The sequence below is a fragment of the Eptatretus burgeri genome, chromosome 13 (genome assembly GCF_056783735.1).
Source record: "Eptatretus burgeri isolate ZD-2024b chromosome 13, Ebu_testis_v1, whole genome shotgun sequence".
NCBI lineage: Eukaryota > Metazoa > Chordata > Myxini > Myxiniformes > Myxinidae > Eptatretus > Eptatretus burgeri.
This window is the reverse complement of record NC_140973.1, coordinates 1862124-1883933: the sequence shown is the minus strand read 5'-3', so window position 1 is coordinate 1883933 and position 21810 is coordinate 1862124. Positions and strand designations below refer to the sequence as shown.

General features: G+C 43.8%; 1 protein-coding gene across 7 annotated transcripts in view; it reads left to right on the top strand.

The window, feature by feature from the left end:
• LOC147013670 (semaphorin-3A-like) overlaps window positions 1-21810 on the top strand; it is a 138057-nt gene that overhangs the window by 75781 nt on the left and 40466 nt on the right. For all 7 annotated transcript variants that reach the window (XM_085850791.1, XM_085850788.1, XM_085850785.1 and 4 more), the window contains 5 exons: window positions 6462-6587; window positions 12587-12680; window positions 16645-16764; window positions 20966-21108; window positions 21509-21623. In XM_085850791.1, the coding sequence (XP_085706917.1) occupies window positions 6462-6587; window positions 12587-12680; window positions 16645-16764; window positions 20966-21108; window positions 21509-21623 (598 nt within the window). The remainder of the gene's footprint in view (window positions 1-6461; window positions 6588-12586; window positions 12681-16644; window positions 16765-20965; window positions 21109-21508; window positions 21624-21810) is intronic.

Here is a 21810-nt window from a genome sequence, read left to right as displayed (position 1 = left end):
AAGGTCAGCGAGAAAAGAAAACACAGAAACTAAAAATCAGACAATTTATTATACAATACTGTATTACTTTATCCTTGGTACCTGCACAAATTACTGTGATACAACTTGAGAATCATGTGGGATGCTCCATCACGTGCTTTGCTTGTTTTGAGGCTGCAGTGGGTACAGCAGGTTCATTCTTGTACTTGAGTGAAGTGCACTTGTGAAGAACAACTTGCTTCTCGCAGAGGTCACTGTGGCCTGGCTTGTGGAGACGCATTCATTTGTGGAGGGTGGACATCAATGCCAAGCCAAATAAGTCTTGTGGAGGCTGAAGTAAGTGCTGTGGTTGGTTTCAAAGTAGGAGTACTGACACCCGAGTATGGCTCCAGCTGACTTGTACACGGCACACAAAAATTCAGGTGATTGGCATGCGGCACGGCTTCCTTCCTTGTATTTGGGGTGAACACATGCATGCCAGTTGGTCAAATTTTCTTGATAACAGTATGACCACTGACGAAGATGGTGACATTTTTGAATTTGTTGCCTTCTGTGATTCAGAGAATGGATTCAGACCTTTTGTCCTGGTTCAAAATTTAGGACTCAGATTGGCCTTTCCTGCAGCCATTTCTGTGTGCCTGGTGCTTTTCCTATTTCCTGCAGCCATTTCAGAGCTTTTTGGGGAATGAATATAGAGCTGAAGGCTTCTGTATGAACACGACTCCTTGTGTCTATATCTGCATATGACATCCAACGAACCTGCGATACTACAATTACAAAAGCCCTAACGGCAGATAAGTGCTTGCTGTCATTGTAGAGATGTTCGTGTCTCATTCCTGTGTTTCTGTCTCAATCCTGTGTTCCCATCTCATCAGCAGTGTACCTGGAGACTTGAGGATTTGGCACCCGCAACGGACCCTTCCTTTGCACCCCCCCCCAATCCCTGAGATGAATAATTTCAAAAATTAAATACACAGAAAACATATGTCATGTTTGCAAGTAAAATTTCAAGGAGATTGCAGTACTATACCTGTAGTAAGCAAAATGAAAGTAAGAAAATGGATTTTAATTGGTGCAAACCACTTCAAAATACCTTATATCCTTCCTTCTATCCGTCCGTTAAAATTGAAGAATAACCTTTCTAACCCACCGTGTTTCATTCGATAATAGTTTGTTGTTGTTTAGTTCTTTGTGAAGCCTGGTGTTGGCTTAGTGTTTAGGGTGGCGGCTTGGGATCCTAGGGTCCTGAGTTCAAACCCCGTTGGCCGCTGAATTAAAATATACCAGGAGGTTGCTCAGCCTGTCATCCTTCCGAAGTCGGAAAAATGAGCACCAGTGTACTGGTAATGGGGACACCGCGTCCCAACCAATGATGCAACCAGCAGCCACAGGCTGCACTAGAGAGAGAGAGAGAGAGAGAGAGAGAGAGAGAGAGAGAGAGAGAGAGAGAGAGAGAGAGAGAGAGAGAGAGAGAGAGAGAGAGAGAGAGAGAGAGAGAGAGAGAGAGAGAGAGAGAGAGAGAGAGAGAGAGAGAGAGAGAGAGAGAGAGAGAGAGAGAGAGAGAGAGAGAGAGAGAGAGAGAGAGAGAGAGAGAGAGAGAGAGAGAGAGAGAGAGAGAGAGAGAGAGAGAGAGAGAGAGAGAGAGAGAGAGAGAGAGAGAGAGAGAGAGAGAGAGAGAGAGAGAGAGAGAGAGAGAGAGAGAGAGAGAGAGAGAGAGAGAGAGAGAGAGAGAGAGAGAGAGAGAGAGAGAGAGAGAGAGATATATATATATATATATCTCTTTGTGTTATTGTTTCATTTGCATCATCAGGACAGTAAGGGCACCCCACCTGTTGGGGAAGGAACCGTCAATTCCCCATGGGGACACTTTTTAAGCGGCGTAGCTGCTTCACTGCACAGCTTCCTTCCGACATGGTGCGATTTTTTTTTTTCCCAGAATGGTTGACAATAATAAAAAAAAGGAAGCAGGCTGGGACGATCAACTGGTGTGTTTTTAAATTTGGCCTTATCTTACACGTGCCCTTCTCCTTTGGGAACTTGGACTCAAGTTATTTTAGTGTCACAACTAAATTAACGTTATTACTGAGTTACTGTCTTTATTATTAGGTAAATAATAATACTAACCCGAACCCTAACAGCTCGGTCTCTCATTACAAGATGATATTAAATGGGAGCAATATGAAATATTGGATCAGCTTCATGAAGAAACGACCCGACGCACCCATTTGATGAGTGACATGAACATTAAATTTGGGTTTCTCATGTCGCTCAGTTCAATGACACTCAGGACCTATTCAACGACAGCGACATTGCCATGAAAATATACCATCTCACGGAGACGTACGACGATGCCATCACCAGCGAGCCTCAGAGGGAGATTCATCGTCTTCGTCGACACAGAAAAATGAATGAGGAAACCGCTGGGAAGGAAACGGTAGACTGGAAGGCATATTCAATCCTTCAATATGTTGTGAAGTGGGGATTCGAGGAATCTTTTCCAAACTTTCTCATCATACCGAGGACGTTTCTCACCATGTGTGTGAGCATTGCAGCATGTGAGAGGAGCTTCTCCAAATTGAAACTGATAAGGACCAACCTCAGATACACAATGATCCACTCTCGGCCCAGTAATCGAGCCACCCTCTCCGTTGAGCGTGAACCAGCTGAGTCAATTGACTTTGACGCTGTGTTAGACGAGTTTGCTTCACAGAAGGCTCGGAAGATATGAACCACACAGTCACAACAACTAAATGCTTAGTAGGTCGATGGCGATTTTGAAAGGTAGAAAACAAAGGTGTCACTGTTTAATTGAAAATGTACTGGATCTCTACTTGATTCGACTTGTAATAAAGTTATTCCATGAGCCTTTGTGTTTAATTCAGCATGTGAGTTACGAAGGGGCGTCAATTTGACATCTCGCCCCGAGCGGCATTTTCAGCTCGATGGGCCACTGTTCACATGCACAGGGGGTCCTGTACGCCAGCATGTCCTTCTGCAGATGTTATTGTCTGATTGAAAAGGGTGATGCTGTTTGACTCGAAGTCAGATTACATGGGTCAGAAGTAAGTGCACTCTCTACACCATTCTGTGAGACGAAGCTCCTCTTCGGCCCCAAGGGGGAGTGTTCTATGAAATGGTAGAATATAATTCAAGACCATGAAGTTCCCATCCCTCCATAACTAATGTCTCTCCTCAATTCTGTTCAACTTACAGTTATTAGTCATGATTCTACCAATTAAAAAACAATACTGTGGTGCAATCGATTCTCTTTCATCTTATCTAATATATAAAACTCTTTCTAACCACTGACTTACTTACTCACTGACTGATATTAAGGATTGGTACCTTCCGAGTGATGTAGAAAGCTGAAATTTTACCTGCCGATGGACATAAACTATGACCTGTGTGAATAAACTATGACCTGTCGGACATCAACTTTCTGTTGAGATCACGCTTTCCGTGAATAATGAAGAGAGAAATATTCCACTATTTCAATGACGTCATGAATAAATATGTAATGACAATATTACAATTCACCATTTGCTTTGAAGAATGGCAATAAAGGGAGAGGAGGGTGTTATTTGTGGTTGAGGACTTTGCGTGATGAGGTGGTTTGAAGACAGATTTCAATCTTACGGCCACCATGTTGGTGTTCACTGCAATATGTGTAGGCAAAGACACCTCAGGTAGCCATGTCCTTCGGTGGTGATATCGGTACAAGTTCTCTCATACAGAATGATGTGCCATCAAGATGGATGTATTATTAGTTGGTGATGTACGTACAAGACAGGCAACCATGACGGGTGGGGGAGGTTGTTTGAAGGCTTGGAGTGGGGAGAGGATTTTGATGCCTTCGTGTTGAGAGGGTACAGGTGATGACTTGGTTTTGGCAGGTGGACGTTGGGGACTTGGAGTTTGTGAGAGGGGTGCGGCGGGAGTTGAGGGCTTGAAGTCACATTTTGCATTCCATGGAATTTCCATGGGTCCCTGTCAGTTTCATATATTCTGCTAAGTTAGTGCACTCACTTCCCATGGTGACACTTAAACAAACACATAATGGCATTGTAAGGTTGAACATTGTGTCCATGAGTAGTGTGTCCAACAACTTAAACAAACACCTGTAGTATCCATCTTGTTTACCCCTTGTTCCCCGCCCCATCCCTCTCCCTTCCACAGATCTCCTAATCTCTCTGTTCCCCTCTGTTTTGTCCTTCCCACTCCCGCCCCCCTTGTCTCATGCCCCCCTTGCAGTGTGTTGTGTGTTAGCTCTCATACGAGCCGCGACAAGGTATACAAAAATAATAATAATAATAATAATAATAACTCGAGGGGGAGCACTCGGGAGAATGAAAAACCTCTGCCGCCAATACTGCTGGGTCACTCAAGTGAACCTGATATCTTATTTATTAAATATGATGTCAACAGTGCTGAGAGTTATAGTTCTTTTCTCCATTTTTTTTTTGGGGGGGGGGGGGTTGGAAATCACTTAAAACATGTAGAAATGCAAAAAAAAAAAAAAAAATCGAAATTTTGTTGAAAAAAAAGTTGCAAAAATTTTTTTCTCCAAAAATATTTTTTTGGGGGGGGGGTTGGAAATCACCTAAAACATGTAGAAATGCAAAAAAATTCTTTTTTTGGGGGGGTAATTTTTGGGGGGTTGGAAATCACTTAAAACATGTAAAAATGCAAAAAAAATTTCTCAAACATTTTTTTTGGGGGGGTTGGAAATCACTTAAAATATGTAGAAATGCAAAAAAAAAAATTTTTCTCCAACAATTTTTTTTGGGGGGGTAACAATTTTTTTGGGGGAGGGGTTGGAAATCACTTAAAACATGTAGAAATGCAAAAATACATTCTTTTGGGGGGGTAAAAAAAATTTGGGGGGGGTTGGAAATCACTTAAAACATGTAGAAATGCAAAAAAAAAAAAATTCTCTAACTATTTTTTTTGGGGGGGGGACAAGTCCAAAATTTAATGGCATGATCCTTGGACCATACCTAACCCCCCCCCTCCCCCACCAAGTTTCGTCGAAATCCGTCGAGGAGTTTTTCCGTAATACTGTTCACAAACAAACAAACAAACAAACAAACAGAAAGGGGTGAAAACAGTAACCTCCATCCATCTTCGAAGATGGTGGAGGTTAATAATAAAATACAAGGTGCTGCTAAAGTAGCGTGTCTCCATGAATGTGACACATTTAAAAAGCGGGAACATGCAATACCAGAAATGAAAGAAAATATGAAAAAGAACAAGGCTAACCTTTATCAAATGAATTAAGATCAAATACAGCATTGTACATATCAGAAGGAACCCGAACACGCAAAGAGCAAAGATGGCGTGATCAGGACCCCCAAAACTTTGTCGGCACAGACGGACATGACAACGAGAAATGTGGAAAAATTGAAAAAAAAAGTCTGAAAGGAACAAAGAACAATATGTCAGGACGAACCTGGATATATAACTTTCAACCATTACTCTCAAAGAATGAAACGCAGCAACAGGTACATACAAGTTTAATGTTAACCTTACCACAAACTAACCTAAACAATCATAACCTGAACAATCATCACCTAAACATTGACAACCTGAAAAATCATAACTGGAACAATGATCACCTAAACAATGATAACCTAAACATTGATCACCTGAACAGTGATAACCGGAACAATGATACACGGCGATCTTTTCTATTACTCAGCTGTCTTACCTTACGCAGTTTCCTCTCTCTCCTCTCTCCCTCTCTCCCTCTCTCCCTCTCTCCCTCTCTCCCTCTCTCCCTCTCTTCCTCTCTTCCTCTCTTCCTCTCTTCCTCTCTTCCTCTTTTCCTCTCTCTCTCTTCCTCTCTCCCTCTACCTTACGCAGTTTCCTCTCTCTCCCTCTCTCCCTCTACCTTACGCAGTTTCCTCTCTCTCCCTCTCTTCCTCTCTCCCTCTACCTTACGCAGTTTCCTCTCTCCCTCTCTCCCTCTCTCCTCTTTACCTGTTCACTCATTCCTTGCCACGCCCTCCTCTTCCTCCACTTGCTCTATTTTACCCTCTTTCACCTCGCTCTTCCTGAAAGCTAGGTTTTGTATCTATAACAAGGTGGCCTCTTCATTGTATAAAGTTTCATTGCTACTTCTAAGCTGAATTTTAGTAAGACCTATCACGACATGTTTTATCAAAGATCTGGATTGTACTCTGAAATCACCCAAATATGTCAGATTAATTTACATCATGGCATCTAACTTGTACACAGGTTATTTATAATGAGTCAAAAAACTGTGGCTGTCTCTGAGGTGCGAAGAACACAACGCTGTTCCGAGGACATGTTGAACGGTCCTTCTACCTATTCACATAAGCTTACATTTCCACTCATGTGTATCTGTCTGTGAGAAGCCATTCATGTTCTGGGGTACAGAGAGGGAGAGATGAAGGAATTCCACAGAGCTATCTCTTGTGATTTTTTTGTGTCGGTCTACACATGTTTATTTTACTCTCCAGACGGAGTGTGGGAACTTTGTACGAGTCCTTCATCCTTTTAACGAAAGCCACTTGTACACCTGTGGGACAGGTGCATTTCATCCCGTCTGTGCCTTGGTCCAAGTTGGAAAGCGGGCTGGGTCAGTGGTACGTCTTAACTTTTATTAATTGTTTTTTTTTTCCCCTCTGGTAATCATAAGAAATTGATTGATATGAGAGATCTGCTGTTGAGATCTGCTGTTGAGATACATGTTACCTGTCTCATTTACCAATGCTCTACTAACCGATGCTCGAGGTGACACAGGAAGAGGCACTTTGCTCCATCACACCTGTGTTGCATCTTTGTCTGATACAAACTATTTCAGGTCATGTTAATTAAAAAGCAAACTGCAAACAAATAATTTTACTATCGAACTGGCATGACAATTTACTTTTTCCACAAAATACACAGAACCTTTACTGTTACCTGCGCAGAGGTAGACAAGGCAGCTGGCTTTGTGTCGACAGCTGAGGACGGCGTGCTTTGAGACGTAGCATCCCCTGCTATATCACACATCCACTTATTGAACAATGCAACTCCAACACATGGTGACATCATTGTTCTGAAATGTGATGTTTTCACGTGAATACGAATAAGTTACTTTGTAGAACGAACGATACGTACTACTACCCGTTCACATGATGTCCCCCTCGTTCCATAATCCCGTGCAATTGTGCCTTCAGCTCTGCAACTGTAATGTCGGTGAACAGAGGCATATGTGGGTCGATGAATCACATTCTCACTTCTCCCTCAAGTACCTTTTCAGAAAGTTTAGGGAGGTGAAAAAGTTGTAGTTACTTAGGAAACCGTATCATAGCATCTTCATCTCAATCCATTATTCACCTAATTAACATCACTGGAGGTACTGTACTATTGATATAATTCACTTTTTTTATTGTTTTAAATGAAATGTAAGACCAAGAAGGAACCTGAAGATGTGAAGAGGAACGATGGAGTCATCAGGAGGAATCTGGATAGGATTCGGGTTTCTGCCGCCACTCCACAACCCTCAAACACACCCAGGCGCAGCCAAGTGGGCCTCACAGAAAAATGGGCCTTTTCCTCTCTTGAATCAAGGGAATTATGGAAAAAAACTTAGAGAGAAATGTGAAAGGAACAAAAATCAACGATGTCGGGAAGACCCCTGACAGATAAATAAATTTATAAATACCAACATGTAGATCCCCGTGTGTTTCCCAAGAGCTACAAGTTAACAGAACAGAGATGAGCAGGTCAGATCGATGAGGGAATTTCAAATCGCAACAGTAATACATTTTTTAAAACCATGCAAACAAGAAACACAGAAAGAAAAAACACAAGGACACACACAAACACCCATCCATCGGGACCATACCCTGTGCGGAGCGTTGGTGCCACCTCAGCAGTCTCCTTGGCTATTGGACACAATCCTGGACAGATCGCCACTCCGACACAGGATACCAGCAAGCTGGCACTCATCTTACCAACCTTGGAAGGATGAGAGGTAGAGTCAACCCCACCTGGTATTAATTAAACAGCCAAGTGGGATTTGAACTCAGGATACCAAGCCCACCACCCTAACCATTAACCCAACACCAGACATATATCACTGCCAAGATAAGTGAATCTCTCTTTGACCTCAACATCCTCACCACAAACTGGTACCGACAGGATAGCAGCATCCAAGATGTCATTGAACGCCTGGATCTTAGTTTTGACCCAAGAAACCTGTAATCCCAGGGACTCCGACTCCTCATTCAGCACCTTGAGAGCCCCCAAAAGGATACCCAACATCTCCACAAACATGACCTCATGCATCTTCCCCTACCTCTCATTCCCCACACATCCCTTGTTTGTTTGTCTCCATCTATTTTGTGCATCTGCTCTGCTGTTTTGTGTTTTGCCCTTCTCTTTCTGCTGTTCTTCTTTTGTGTGGCATGTCTTTGAGTTGTTGATCTACCACGTGAAGCTTGCTGTTTCATCCAGCCTCAGGCCCTTGTGGTCAGGTGCTGTAGTTCTTGTCATCTTCCCTCATGGTGATGTATGGGGCAGTCTTGCACAAGATGATCTGCAGTCTGGGGCAGGCCACACTTACAGTCGGATGAGTCAGCAAGGTCTCAGGAGAACATGTTGTGATGGAATCTGCCAACACCTGTTCAGAGTAGGTTAAGGTCACACCAATCCTTTCTTGGAAGATCGCAATCAGGGAGCTTGGTGGAACAGGGAAGGTGTCGTAGATGGCTGCTAGGTTGGAAGGCATGCCATTGCTTCATCTGCAATGTGTGATTGCTTAAGCCATTTTGTGATGTGATCTTGGTTTGAGCTATGCTAGTAAATGGCTTATAGCTCTTCACTCTTGAGGGTTGAGGGGGGGGAGGGGAGGAGGTAGATCTTCTCCTTGCTTGTTGTGCAGGGGATGGTCTGGGTTCTGAGATGCATTGAGGGCTGCTTGTCTAGTGTTTGCTGCTCATCTAATGTGATGGGGATAGATGCCCGCCTGCAAGGACTGGGAGGTGATGGGTGGGAGTACGGTGAAGGCATCCACTTGTGACCCTTAAGGACGAGTTGAGGTGTACATCGACCTTCTTAGTGTGGTGGCTACCTTTTCTACATGCTGCCTGAAGGTCAGAGACCGGTCCATGTACATGCCAAGATAGGTAGTAGCATGCATGAAGGGAAGCTGGATGTTATTTAGGTGGACTTCTCGTTGCCTATCTACATCACTGCTCTGAAGGTGGAAAACGGTGCAGACTGACAACTGGATGTTTAGACGTAGGCGACATTGGTGGTAGTAGCGGTCCATAGAAGAAACATCTCGGCAGAGAGTGGCCTCAACTTCCTTAAAAGACTTGCTCGGATACAGGATCGCAAGGTCATCGGTGTAGGCAAGTTTAGTACCTGTTGTCTCGGGGAGGTCCGGTGTGTACACATTGAACTATACGGGTGCTAAGACTGAGCCTTGTGGAACTCCATTCTTGTGAAGTGAAGTCGATGGTTGATACTGCTTCCTGCCATCTGATTCTGTGGACCTCATCTCGTCTAGACTTAAGTATGGCAGCAGCAGCGCTTGCCTCTTCATTGTTCGTAGCATTTTTGACTGTGTTGTGCAAGTGCCCACATTCGGGATCCCATCCAGGAATGTGTACTTTCCGATGGCCACGAGGGAAACACCTGGCCACGATGGCCACGAGCCTTTTAAGGGAAACACCTTGCCTATTTAACAGATTCACAAACATCTGCATATTCGTCTCTCCATGATCTCATCAAGCAAACGCGTGAAGCAATTCTTTGGATCAAATTCTATATATTTACATTCTAGATGTAAAATCAATAAATCACGTCTCGAAATGGAATTTTTAATTTTCCAATATGGATTAGCCACCCCACCTCTCTCCCCTTCAATTTCCTCCATGCTTGTACCAGGGTTTTATGGTTAGGTGTGTCGTTGTCTTGTCTCGTCTTGTCAAAGTAATCCCTTCAGCAGCTCATTCGGGAAGCTATACTGGGAATCGGAATGGTAGATAGAATCAGGAAGCTATACTGGGAACCACATTTCGTCTTGTAATGTAAGTAAATACAGAATATAGAAAATGAATGGATAAAGGGAATTGATCATGAAGTGGAGCTCACATCAGGTGTGTGATGAGATGAATAGACTCTCGCTGTCTGTATCTCCTTAGATGGGATAATTAAGGCACTTCAGTGTAAATGTGCTTGAAAAGCAAAAGAGAGAGAGAGCATCACTTTGGTTCTCACATTGTCACGGATCCGGGGTTCGAGGCTTGCCACGAGGGGAGGCACTTGGGTCCCTCCCGAACGCCCGGGACTGAGGCTGCGGGCACAGATAACTCCTCGCACTGGCAGGTTGCTCAGAAACCACGACCGCCGATTGGCACGGCCAATCTGGGTGGGGTTACGCTATTTCGCATGATACCTTAGCTGTGGACGGCCGGCTAATTGGGGTCAGTGCCCTCAGCACACACTCAGATTGCTGCTGAGCATTACAGTGAGTGTGTACTGGCGAACAAAGCAAATTATTAGGGTAGAATGTCCTGTCTAACTGTACTTGTGCACTGCATCAGACAAATAAAGGAAAAAACAACAGAAACAGATTGGAAATAGCAACGAATCAATTATTTATTACAAACACACAAGCAAGCAATCAATTAAAAGCAAGTATTTACAAGCAAGAAAGCAAAAATGCACAAAAGAGCAGATTTAACCACAACATGTATTCTTATTCGATCTTACTTAAACAAAAGACTCGGCCGTCATTCACTCAGGGGCAAACAATAAAACAAGGACTTGAAAATAAAATAAAAGTGATGAATGGAGAAAAGGAAAGAAGCCTTTCCTGCTCTCTCTCTCTCACCTTTCATTTTTTTTTGTATACAATGTCAAGGATCATATAAGAGCTAACACACAGAACGTACAACAAGGGGAGCAGGAGACGAGAGGGAAGGAACAAACAGTAGGGAACGGAGACATGAGGAGATCTGTGGAAGGGAGAGGGATGGGGTAGGGTACACAGGGTAAACAAGATGGACATTACAGGGACTTTCAAAGAAGGAAAACGCAGAATTTGAAGGAGGTGGGTTTCAGGTGGATTAATGCGGGTAGAAAAGTTTGTGATCACCTCTCACAAATATACGGGAAAATGTGGAGGAAAATGGATGGGGAAGATGGGCAGCGGCAATGTGAAGCAATGGGAACACGCAGCCGCGTCCCTGAGGTGCCCGGACCCAGGAGGCGAGTCCTCTTTAGCATCCCAGATCTGTAAGCGAGATGTGCGGCTCACCCTCCTCTGCCTCGGATTCTTCCTCCTTGGGCCCCCATCGATGAGGTGCCACCATTCACCCTCCTTGTTCTTCATTGCTGAAAGGATCGAGAGGGCAGGATGACGCTCGTGGAAGGAGTGTTCTTTTCCAACAGAAGCTCGACACCAACTGCTCATGAAACCTTCCTTTCTTTTCCCTCGCACGTTTTCGGTCCTTTCCTCCCGAGCCTTCTCAGTCTGTCAGTCTTCTGCTCAGCCGAGCTTGTCCCGTTCATTTTTCCATTCTGCATCTGCCTTCTGCCCTCTCTTCTGCTTTCTGCCTTTAGCTTCTTCCCTTTCTGCTTTCTTAGCCATCTGCTCAGGAGCGCTCTTTGTCCCTGCTCGTGCGAACTTGTACCGTTTCCTCGTCTGCCTTCCTGCTTCTTCTTCACATCAGCTTTCTTCCCCTCCTCTCACAAGCCTTCTCCCCCTTCCATTGGTCTGCAGCCAATGGTGGCGGGTGCATAATGTCACTTGTGGAAATTGCTATGCCATTCGGAGGGAAGTTTCAACTAAGTCCCTGCGCCACCCTTTACACGTCCAAAGCCACAATGAGAGCCCCCAGCCTCCCTCCTTCACGCGCAAAACACCCACTCACACTGTTTTGCACTGTATCATGCCTGCGAGACTCAGACCACGCACCTCGCAGGCCACGACGATCACCAAGCGCCACGAACATGCATGTGAGACTCGACACGAAAATACATGCGAGAGCACCCGATGGGTTATTAAGCAATGCACGGATGGAGGGAACACAGAAAGGAACCCCGCACGACCGAGGGATGACCAAACGGCTGCGGGATGAAGGCAAGACTGGTGCGGTGAAGGGGGGGGGACTGTTGAAAGGATGTTTCATGGAGGGGAGATAATTGGTGGACCATCGAAACGGGTCAATGAGGTAATGGAGGGATGATTGAAAGTACTATGATTGAACAGAACGATGGTGTGAAGGAAGAAAGATTGAAAGTAAGAGAGGGGAATGGGAAGACATTACATGGAAAAAATACAGTCGAGCCCACACATGCCCCCCAAACAGCCCTTTGACGAGGGACCAACGATGATCTATACAAAGACTAATTAAATAACTGATTCTCGGGTCACCTGCATGTCCATGCATGCTCTCCCTCTGGGGTAAGTTTTCCAAAACCATAACATTATGAATGCCATGGAATCACGTCAATGGAATCACGTCAATGGAATCATGTCAATGGAATCATGTCAATGGAATCATGTCAATGGAATCATGTCAATGGAATCATGTCAATGGAATCATGTCAATGGAATCATGTCAATGCTTGTATTGTATTTCAGGAGGAGCGTTTTCATCTGGATTTTGACCATATTGAGAATGGAAAGGGGAAGAGTCCATTTGATCCTACAATTCCCCTGGCATCTGTACTTGTGGGTAAGACTTGAGACGTGCAATATTTGAAACAACAAAATCAGATGGTAAATGGTTTCAACTTCAAAAGTTATCACACCAGGATGTGCCCGTTTCATCAGCACTTCCTCTGGACTAAGTTGGCCAAAGCAGCTTTGTCGTTCATTCTCATTTGTGACATTATTATTCTGTATAAATTGTGGTACAATCATTTACATGAAGCGTTTTCATGCTCATGGTAACAATAGCACGTTTACTTTGTTTTATTATTTTTGAGCTGGGATGTTTGGACGTTTAAACGAATGTTACGGTGATTTTAATCCATTCAATTCAGCCTTAGATATTGTTTGCGAACTCTTCATTTCCTCTTTTAACTTTTGTTGGAAATTTAGCAAATTATGGATGACCAGAGGTGCAATCTTAGTTTGATACACCAAACCACGTAATTATGTCGGCATTTGCGTTAATACAGAAAAGCAAACATTCTACAACTGCAGGTTTTCACCCCACTGCACGAAGCAAGAATCGGAGTTGAACAATTGGTTCACTTTTTCTCTGTCTGTCTGTCTGTCTGTGTTTCTGTTTATCTACAGACAGACATCAGTGGATGATCAAGAGCTACGTTTAAGTAATTTCAATTGAATTTTATATTTTAACACCGTAGAACATGAATTGGAACATGAACCTGCAAATTAGCAGTACTTCGGCTCTAAATTTGGCAAATTGTATGGAATCTCTTCCCAATCACACAGGCACAGAGGAGTAAGGATTTTTTTTTTTATCTATCTGTCTGTCTTCCTTCCAGTCAAACAAAACGGAAAATCATTCCGAACAGGAAATGCACTGTTTTTAGGGACGTCATAAATGACACAAACCGCCATGAATAATAAATACAACATGTTAAATAAGGTGGTGTCAAAGACACTGCATCAGTAACGGTGAGATTCCACATTCAGACAAATATGGCAGCACCTAGCACTGTTTGTTCACTGCAACACCCAAAGCAAAAGTTTAAAAGATCTTTCGCATGTCCTTTTTCACACAACTATGCAGGGTATAGTCGATGAACTCGCTACTTTATACTTTTTTTTCTCCAGAGGAAAGGGGCTCGTGGAAGAGCAACATAGAACTGACAGTGGGACAAACAACAAGGGAATGAATGAACAGGAAAAGAAAAGAGGAGAGGCAGGAGGGGGGAAACACTGACAAGAGCAAGTAAGATGGTTGAGTTAGGAAAGGTTAATGGGGTGTCGATGCTAAATTCTTCAAAATTAGCTTAATGGATTTAAGTGTGATGATAAAAGGAAAATATAGCCAATTAAGCTTGATTGATAATTAACTTCAAAAGTAAAGTCTTTAGCATGTAGCACAATGTATTGTTATAACCCTATAATGGGAAATGTATTTGAATACAACATGATTTATACATTTATGTGTTCGAACACGTATCTATTTTGAATATATATATATATATAGATATTATCCATTTGCATTGTAAACAGCCTTATATTTCTTTACTGCATTGGAAGGTTACCAGTCTGACAAGTAAAAGACCCTCTTCCCCAAAAACAGATTGATCTTCCAAATAATCTTTAATCTTTATTCAGTAGAATATAATTATCTCTTATTCGATTTCACTGATTAATATTAAAGGATTCTCATATATAAATAATTATATTCTGACATCTGAAAGTCTGGCTGGAAGCTGGAGTCGACGCATCAATAGAATGTGTGCTTGGACAAAATCCATACGTCTGCTTGAATTATTATCACCTTCTGATCATAAATTGTTCTCCAGCCTCTGAATTCAATCTGACCTCTTAATAGGGCATGTTGCTTGCTCGTGTTGAATTTCCTCTGATTCTCCATATGCTTATTTATTGAATAAATGGTTTAACTGTACAAGAGGAATTGAGACTTATTCGACGGGGCTAATAAAGATCATGAGTCAGAATTTGGAATGACAAGACATTGTGGTGCACTGCTTGCTTGAAGTCCTGGAGGTTCCACAGATGGAAGAAGTGAAGAATTAAAGAGTCAAGGTACACAGTCACCATGGATTTGAATGTCTAACCAGGATGGAGTTACTGAAAGAACATGTACATCCTGGAGTTGATAGGGCGGGTCAGGGGACAGAGAGAGTGAAGGGACAAATATTGGAGAATACATGATGGAAAACAGATAGACCACCGACCTGCCTGCTGCATGAGAACAACAGACCTTGTGCTTTGACCTAATCATGGAGGATTCCGATAATTTTGAGAGCTTAAATTCCAAGTAATCCAGTAGAAACTGATGTGATGATCTTATGCCAACCCATAACGGAGAACAGTAGTCGATTGGGCTATGGACAAAGGTCTTGTAAACTGTGAGTAGCTCTGATTTTGCAAGGAAAGGCTTGGAGTGATGAAGGATGCCCAGTCTGTGCATGGCTGCCCAGTCTGAAAAAGACAATTTTTCAGAGAGGTTATTTATATAGATGAGAAACAATACTTGGCCCAAAACACTTCCTTGAGAAACTCCAACCTCCACTGTGAGAAGGGAGGAGAGGGTTTAATTGGACGCAACTCGTTGAATGCATGAGTGGAGGAAATCAGAAATTCCGAAATGAAGGTGGTCTTGAATGCCACAAGTAGAGAGCGTGGCTTGCAAGGCAGGATGATGGACTGCATTTCATGCTCGAGACATGTCCATGTAAAGGGTTCTAACCTCTTGTTTGGGATCGAGGGCCTCCAATCATTGCTTAGAGAGGGGCAGAAGCTGCTCCAGAGTTGAGTGAATGGGATGGAATCCAAACTGATTGTCAGAGATCAGGTTACTGTTTGAAAACAGGATAGAGGACATCATAAGCAATGGAATCAAGTTCACTGGCCTATAGTTGGTATCATCTATTTTTGCATCCTCTTGTACATTGGCATTGTTGTTTGCTGACGACTGTGCAGAGGGGAGGTGGCCAAAGGATAAGGACAGACTGAATGGAGCAGGCACAGTGGAAGCAAGAAAGGTAGAGCAGGATTTGAGAACATGGGCAGTGGGCACTGATGCCATTCAGTCTCACCTCCCTAACTAGGGTCAAGGGTGGATATAACTTTCTGTACCTTTTAGAGTGAGGACACAGAGTTTAGTAGACAGTGGATACATCAGGGTAAGATGGGGGCAGAACGGGATGGGTTGGGTACATTATATTTCAAGGCAAAGACAAAGTTTAGACATTCCACTTTATCTTGAGCAGTCTCCAGTACAGCCATTTGATGTGACTAACAGGATGGAAGGATAGCATGGCAAGGATCATGGTAATAATCGAATTGTAGCTTGAATGTACAGTATATGGATACATAAATTGCTTCGATGTTGATGAAGGTTGATGTATCTCGGTAGGATTATGCAACGTGTGTCTTCTATAACCTCCTTGGTTTGTTGATGGCTTCTCTGTGTTCTACCTCCTCCAATCAGCCCCTCCTGTTCACACGCACTTCTCCACAACCATAACCTTGTTAATCTTCCCAAATATCTTCTTGCTTCTCACCTTTACTCACTTTTGGTACGTCTCACTTTTGGCATGATTCTCACTCCTTTGTCTCCCTCTACTCTCAACTCTAGAACCATTAACCAATATCTATCATTAACCAGCATGTTCTTCTCTTATCCTTTCACATGGCTTCTCACCAGCATGGTATATTGTCCCTGTCCCCCTCTAGTTATGACTTCTCTGTTCTCACTGACACATTTTTCCCCTTCACACCTCACATTGTCTGCCTGTTCTGTCTGTTTATTTTTCAATGTGGTTAGTCAGCTCTTGTTTGTATTTTTTTTTTCCCCGGTGTTTTTCAGTTCCTCAGTTGATAGTTGTGTTGACCTCTCATCCTCTGTCATCAACTATTTGATGAGCCTCAAACTTTGTGACATAAAAGCTACATTCTGATTTTTAAAAAATTATTTTTATTTTTCACTTATGTGTACGTCCATACATTTTGTCGATACATTACAGAACAGGAGTTGTTTACAGCAACTGCAATGGACTTCATGGGCAGAGACCAAGCCGTGCTGCGCAGCATGGGAGATCGACCTCCGCTGCGCACTGAAGCACACAATTCCCGCTGGCTGCATGGCAAGGAACACACACCTACACCTTCACATGCACCTACACACACACACACACACACACACACACACACACACACACACACACACACACACACACACACCTTGAACTGTGAAAGAAGGCCACCCTATTGATGATGCCTTTCTGACTGAGTTTGTTGGCAGGCTTAACCCTTCTTCGAGGACTTCTTAGGTATTTATTTCTTGTGATATCTCGTCTTCTTGTAAAGGATCTGACATTAACGTATGTGGAATTGGCGTTCACACTAGCTGTCAGTTCTTGTCTAGCAACAGCATGAATGGCAACATCATGGTTCGCTCTGCCCACCTCCTTTTGTGGAAGGCATTGATATTCCTGGAGATATCTCTCTCTTATTGCTCCAGATCTCAACCCAATACATTGGCACACTAAGCACAACAGCACAGTAAACTCATCTTTTGGCTTCAGGGAAAGAGAATTGTCCCTAAAATACAGGTCTGCATCGGGCTTCAAACATTCTCATGGCACAAGCAATCCTGTCTTCTACTTTCAAAGTGATACCACCAGTCTACCATGTGCCCTTCAACGATTTCCCTGAAGTATCTGAAGTCGGTCACTGCTTTGATGGCTTCGCTGATATATACCACTGTGCATTCTCTTGTTCTCACCTTTTTCCCACAACCAGCATCTTATTTTATGGCATGCTCAACATTAACCCTCGCTCTGATGTCATCCCATCAAGTATATGTGCTGCTCTCTCCATACTATCGCTGGTGGTATACATTGCATCTACATCATCATCAAACAGAAATTCAGTCACCGTCAGTTTTGCAGGTCTTCAAGTCCTTTCATCCATTAATCTAGCACTATATTTGTACAGCACAACAGCTCAGTATACCATATCTCTGTAGCACCGATCAAAGAGCCTGATGTCATACAGAGTCATAAGGACGGTTTACTATGGTGGGCAAAAATCATGTGGATCTAGGTGTTGTGTTCCCTTGCTTTCTCCACAAGTTACCGTACACACATCATGTCTGCACACTCTCTTACCCAATGAAAGCCACACGAAGAATCAGGGAGAAATCTTCTCCAATACTTCATGCAACCTCTATTGTTATATACGGTCAAGGCTCATGGAAGAGCTGGAACACAGAACGGATCAGGATGCATCATAAAAAAGAGGAACAGTAGAAATAGAGGGGGGAAATGCAAACAGCAGGGCTGATCAAGAAAACAAATGGAGACAGACAAACAAGGGATGCGGTTAATGATGAGGGGTAGGGTGAGTGCAACGCGATGACAAGGTTAACACAGAAGGAAAATTTGGCAGGTGGGTGAGGGTGTTCATCAGGTGTAGAAAAGATCATAGTTTAGGATGGAAGGTGATCTGAGATTGTGGTGAACAGCTGTCTTGAAGACTGGAGAAAAGAATGAGACTGAAGAGGATGTGGAAGTTGGTTCCACAGGTGGGAATAAAGAGGAACAAGTGAGTGGAAGTGAGCAGTGGGCTCGATTTCAGGGGGTTTACGAGAAGGGGGTTGCTGGTGGACCGCATGCACCCTGTAGATACCTGGGGGGGGGTGGACAAAGCACGGAGAGGACAGTGGGTGCAAGAGCAGAAAGGAGGTGGTAGAAGACAGGGAGACCGCTCACCTGTGGGCTCAGCTTCATCGCTGGAGACCTTGATCTTGTAATGATCTTGATTCTAATGATAATGAAGGATTTGGTTTCCCTGGTGTTAAGCTGGGCAAGGTGTGGGTCAGGGGAGCCAGCCCAGAGGGGACAGCAGAATTCCATCAAGCTGTAGATGAAAGCCTTGTCAGTGGACAGGAGTTCAGGTTTGACAAGGAAGGACTTTGCATGAGAGAGTATGCCCAGTCTGTGTTTGGAGGCCAACTTTGAAATGTGGCTTTGCCAATAGAGATCATGACTGAGAGTGAGACCCAATAATTTGAGTGACTGAACCTCTTCGAGATGGTTGTTGAGAATGTAGATAGGAGGGTTTGTGGTACGGTCCTTTCGGAGTGAGAGAGTGAGTGTGTTAACGACATATTCCAAGTGTTTGTGACCAGCTTGTGATTTTTTTTTCAAGGTCTGAAGAGAGGGAAGAGGTTGCAGCCTGCCTGTCTGAAGGATGAGGGATGTCACAGCAGAAAGTGGAGTCATCAGCAAATAGATAGAGGATTTTCCAGAGTCAGAGAGATCATTGATGAAGATTAGGAATAGGACGAGACCTAAATACTGCGTTGGGATACCCCAGCCTTGACAGGGAGAGGAGATGAAAGGGATCCATTGAGAGCCACGCGTTGGCTGCAAGAGTGGAGGAAGTCAGTCATCAAAGTGTGGAGTTGGTCTTGGATGCCGTAGCCAGACAGTTTGGAGAGCAAGGCGGGATTTCAGACTGTATTGAAACGCAAGATATGTCGATAGAGACGACCCCGATCTCACGTGTGATATCGAGGGCCTCCATGAGAGTAGAAGCAGCATGTCCAAGGTCGAGTGACCAGGTCCGAATCCAAATTGGTGATCTGAGATGTCATTGGCAAAATGGAATGATTCTATGTCAACTGCGATGATGGATTCCTTGACCTTGCTGATAATTGGAAGGAAGCTGATAGGTCTGTAGTTAAGGGGATCCATTTTTGCATCTTTTTAATGTAATGCTATGATGTTGGCTGATTCCTCAGCAGATGGAAGATGACAGGGTGAAAAGGGCAGAGAGGAAGTGCAAGACCAACGGAGAAGGTTTTTAGGACACATGAACTGCTGCCACCTGGTCCAGTAACCGAATCAGAGTCGAGGGTTCAAAGAGCCTTTTCCACCACCTTGTGTGAAAAAGGCAGAGTCCAGGAGCAGTTGGTTGCGAAAGGGATGGGTGGGTATGGAGAGTGATGGGTTGGGAACACAAGATTTGGAAGCAAACACAGAATTGAGGCATTCAGTTTTCTCACGAGTGGAGCTGCTGCGGTGCCATTTGAAGTGAGGGAAGGGATGTAAGAGAAGCATAACCCAGAGATGGGCTTAACCAGGCACCACCAGGTGTTCGAGGAGGGAGACAAGTTTGAAAGTTCAATCTTTTGAATAATATTTGCAAACAGCTTCCCCACGACATCTCGCAAGCTGATTCCACACCATTTATATAGCATTGTGTGACATCTCTTACTTTTAGGTATTGGTACGAGGAATGCCTCCCACCAATCACAAGGATACGTTGCTCTTTCCACTCAGTCCTGAAAAGGTCGAAGATATAACCCACTATATCTCCTCTGCAGCACTTTATCATCTCCAGCAGGATTCCATTTTTCCCCACAAGCTTTTCCCACAAGCTTCAGTATTTAGACATTTGTAGGGAGCTCACGAATGTCATCTCTCACTCTGTATTGATGCACTGATTGAATGGCATAATAACACCAAAGTGAAGGTGTTTTGTTTCCATCTAGAACCGTTTCAAAATTATTCTGCAAACTTTGAAGTGTTTCTTCTGGACCCATGCGGAGTTGGCCATCATGATTCCTGACTGTACTTGGTCTCAATGATTGAGACCAGCTCTTCCCTGCTGGATCCGAATCAAACCTTGCCCACTCCTCTTCCTGAAATACCATTTATCATCCCTCTCTCTACTTCACATACCTTCTGTGGGAACCACGCATTTTTGGCTTGCCTCACTGCCTGTGCCACTGTTCTTCGCAACACCACTTATCTCTGCCCGTCAGTCAAATGGAGATTTGAACTCCTTACCAAACAGACCGTTGCGTGTCATGTTGAGCTTAGTCTCTCACACACACACACACACACACACACACACACACACACACACACACACACACACACACACACACACACACACACACACACACACACACACACACACACACACACACACACGCAGATCTGGGATCAATTATAACGATCAGTTACATATACACAATGGTACACAAGGAACTTTTATGGAGGAGGAGGCCATTTGGCCCATCAAGCCTGCACTACATCGACACGACATTAATTAAATCCATCAGTTGATTAATTCAAATTCACTCGGGGTCGGGGTGGAGGAGAGGTGATGTGAACAATGGGGCAGGTACACATCACCAGGGTGTCAAAATAAAATGATGTAAAATAAAAATGACTGTAATATTGCGCATCAGATTTCACGTTTTCCATTTTTTTTTTTTACAAACCATGAGAATTGATACTTACATTTGTTTTCTTATGGTGAATGCACTAGACCCTAAGTTTGTAGCAGCCCATTGGATCCCGGAGAGTGATGACCCTGCAGACGACAAGTTGTACTTCTTCTTTCGTGAGACAGCTTTGGAGGGAGAGGCCTCAGAAAAGGCCACATACACGAGGCTGGCACAGATTTGCAGGGTCAGTGTGTCTCAACACTCAGTTTCCCCAACAATAAACTCATGAAGTTGAACCTTTTAACATCGGTCTTAATCTCTCGCCTTTTCAGCTAGACCTCGTACATTTACCACTGCCTATAAACACTGATTTATCTCTCTATCTCTCTCTCTCTCTCTCTCTCTCTCTCTCTCTCTCTCTCTCTCTCTCTCTCTCTCTCTCTCTCTCTCTCTCTCTCTCTCTCTCTCTCTCTCTCTCTCTCTCTCTCTCTCTCTCTCTCTCTCTCTCTCTCTCTCTCTCTCTCTCTCTCTCTCTCTCTCTCTCTCTCTCTCTCTCTCTCTCTCTCTCTCTCTCTCTCTCTCTCTCTCTCTCTCTCTCTCTCTCTCTCTCTTCATGTGTCCTTCTGATCATTTAACCTCTGAAGAATGACCTTGGGGGAACTCGCACCCTCGTCAACAAGTGGTCTACTTTTTTGAAAGCAAGACTCATCTGTGCAGTGCCTGGTGGAGCAAATGTTGACACACACTTCGATGAACTGCGTATGTATCCATTGTGATGATCGTTTTCATTAGCAGCTACTGATGTAGGATGTTGAAAGCCTGGTGTTCACTTAGCGGCTAGTGTGGCTGGCTTGGGCTCTTAGGGTCCTGAGTATGAGTCCCATTGGCTGCTGAATTAACACCAGGTGGGATTGATTCAGCCTGTCATCCATATGAGATCGACGAA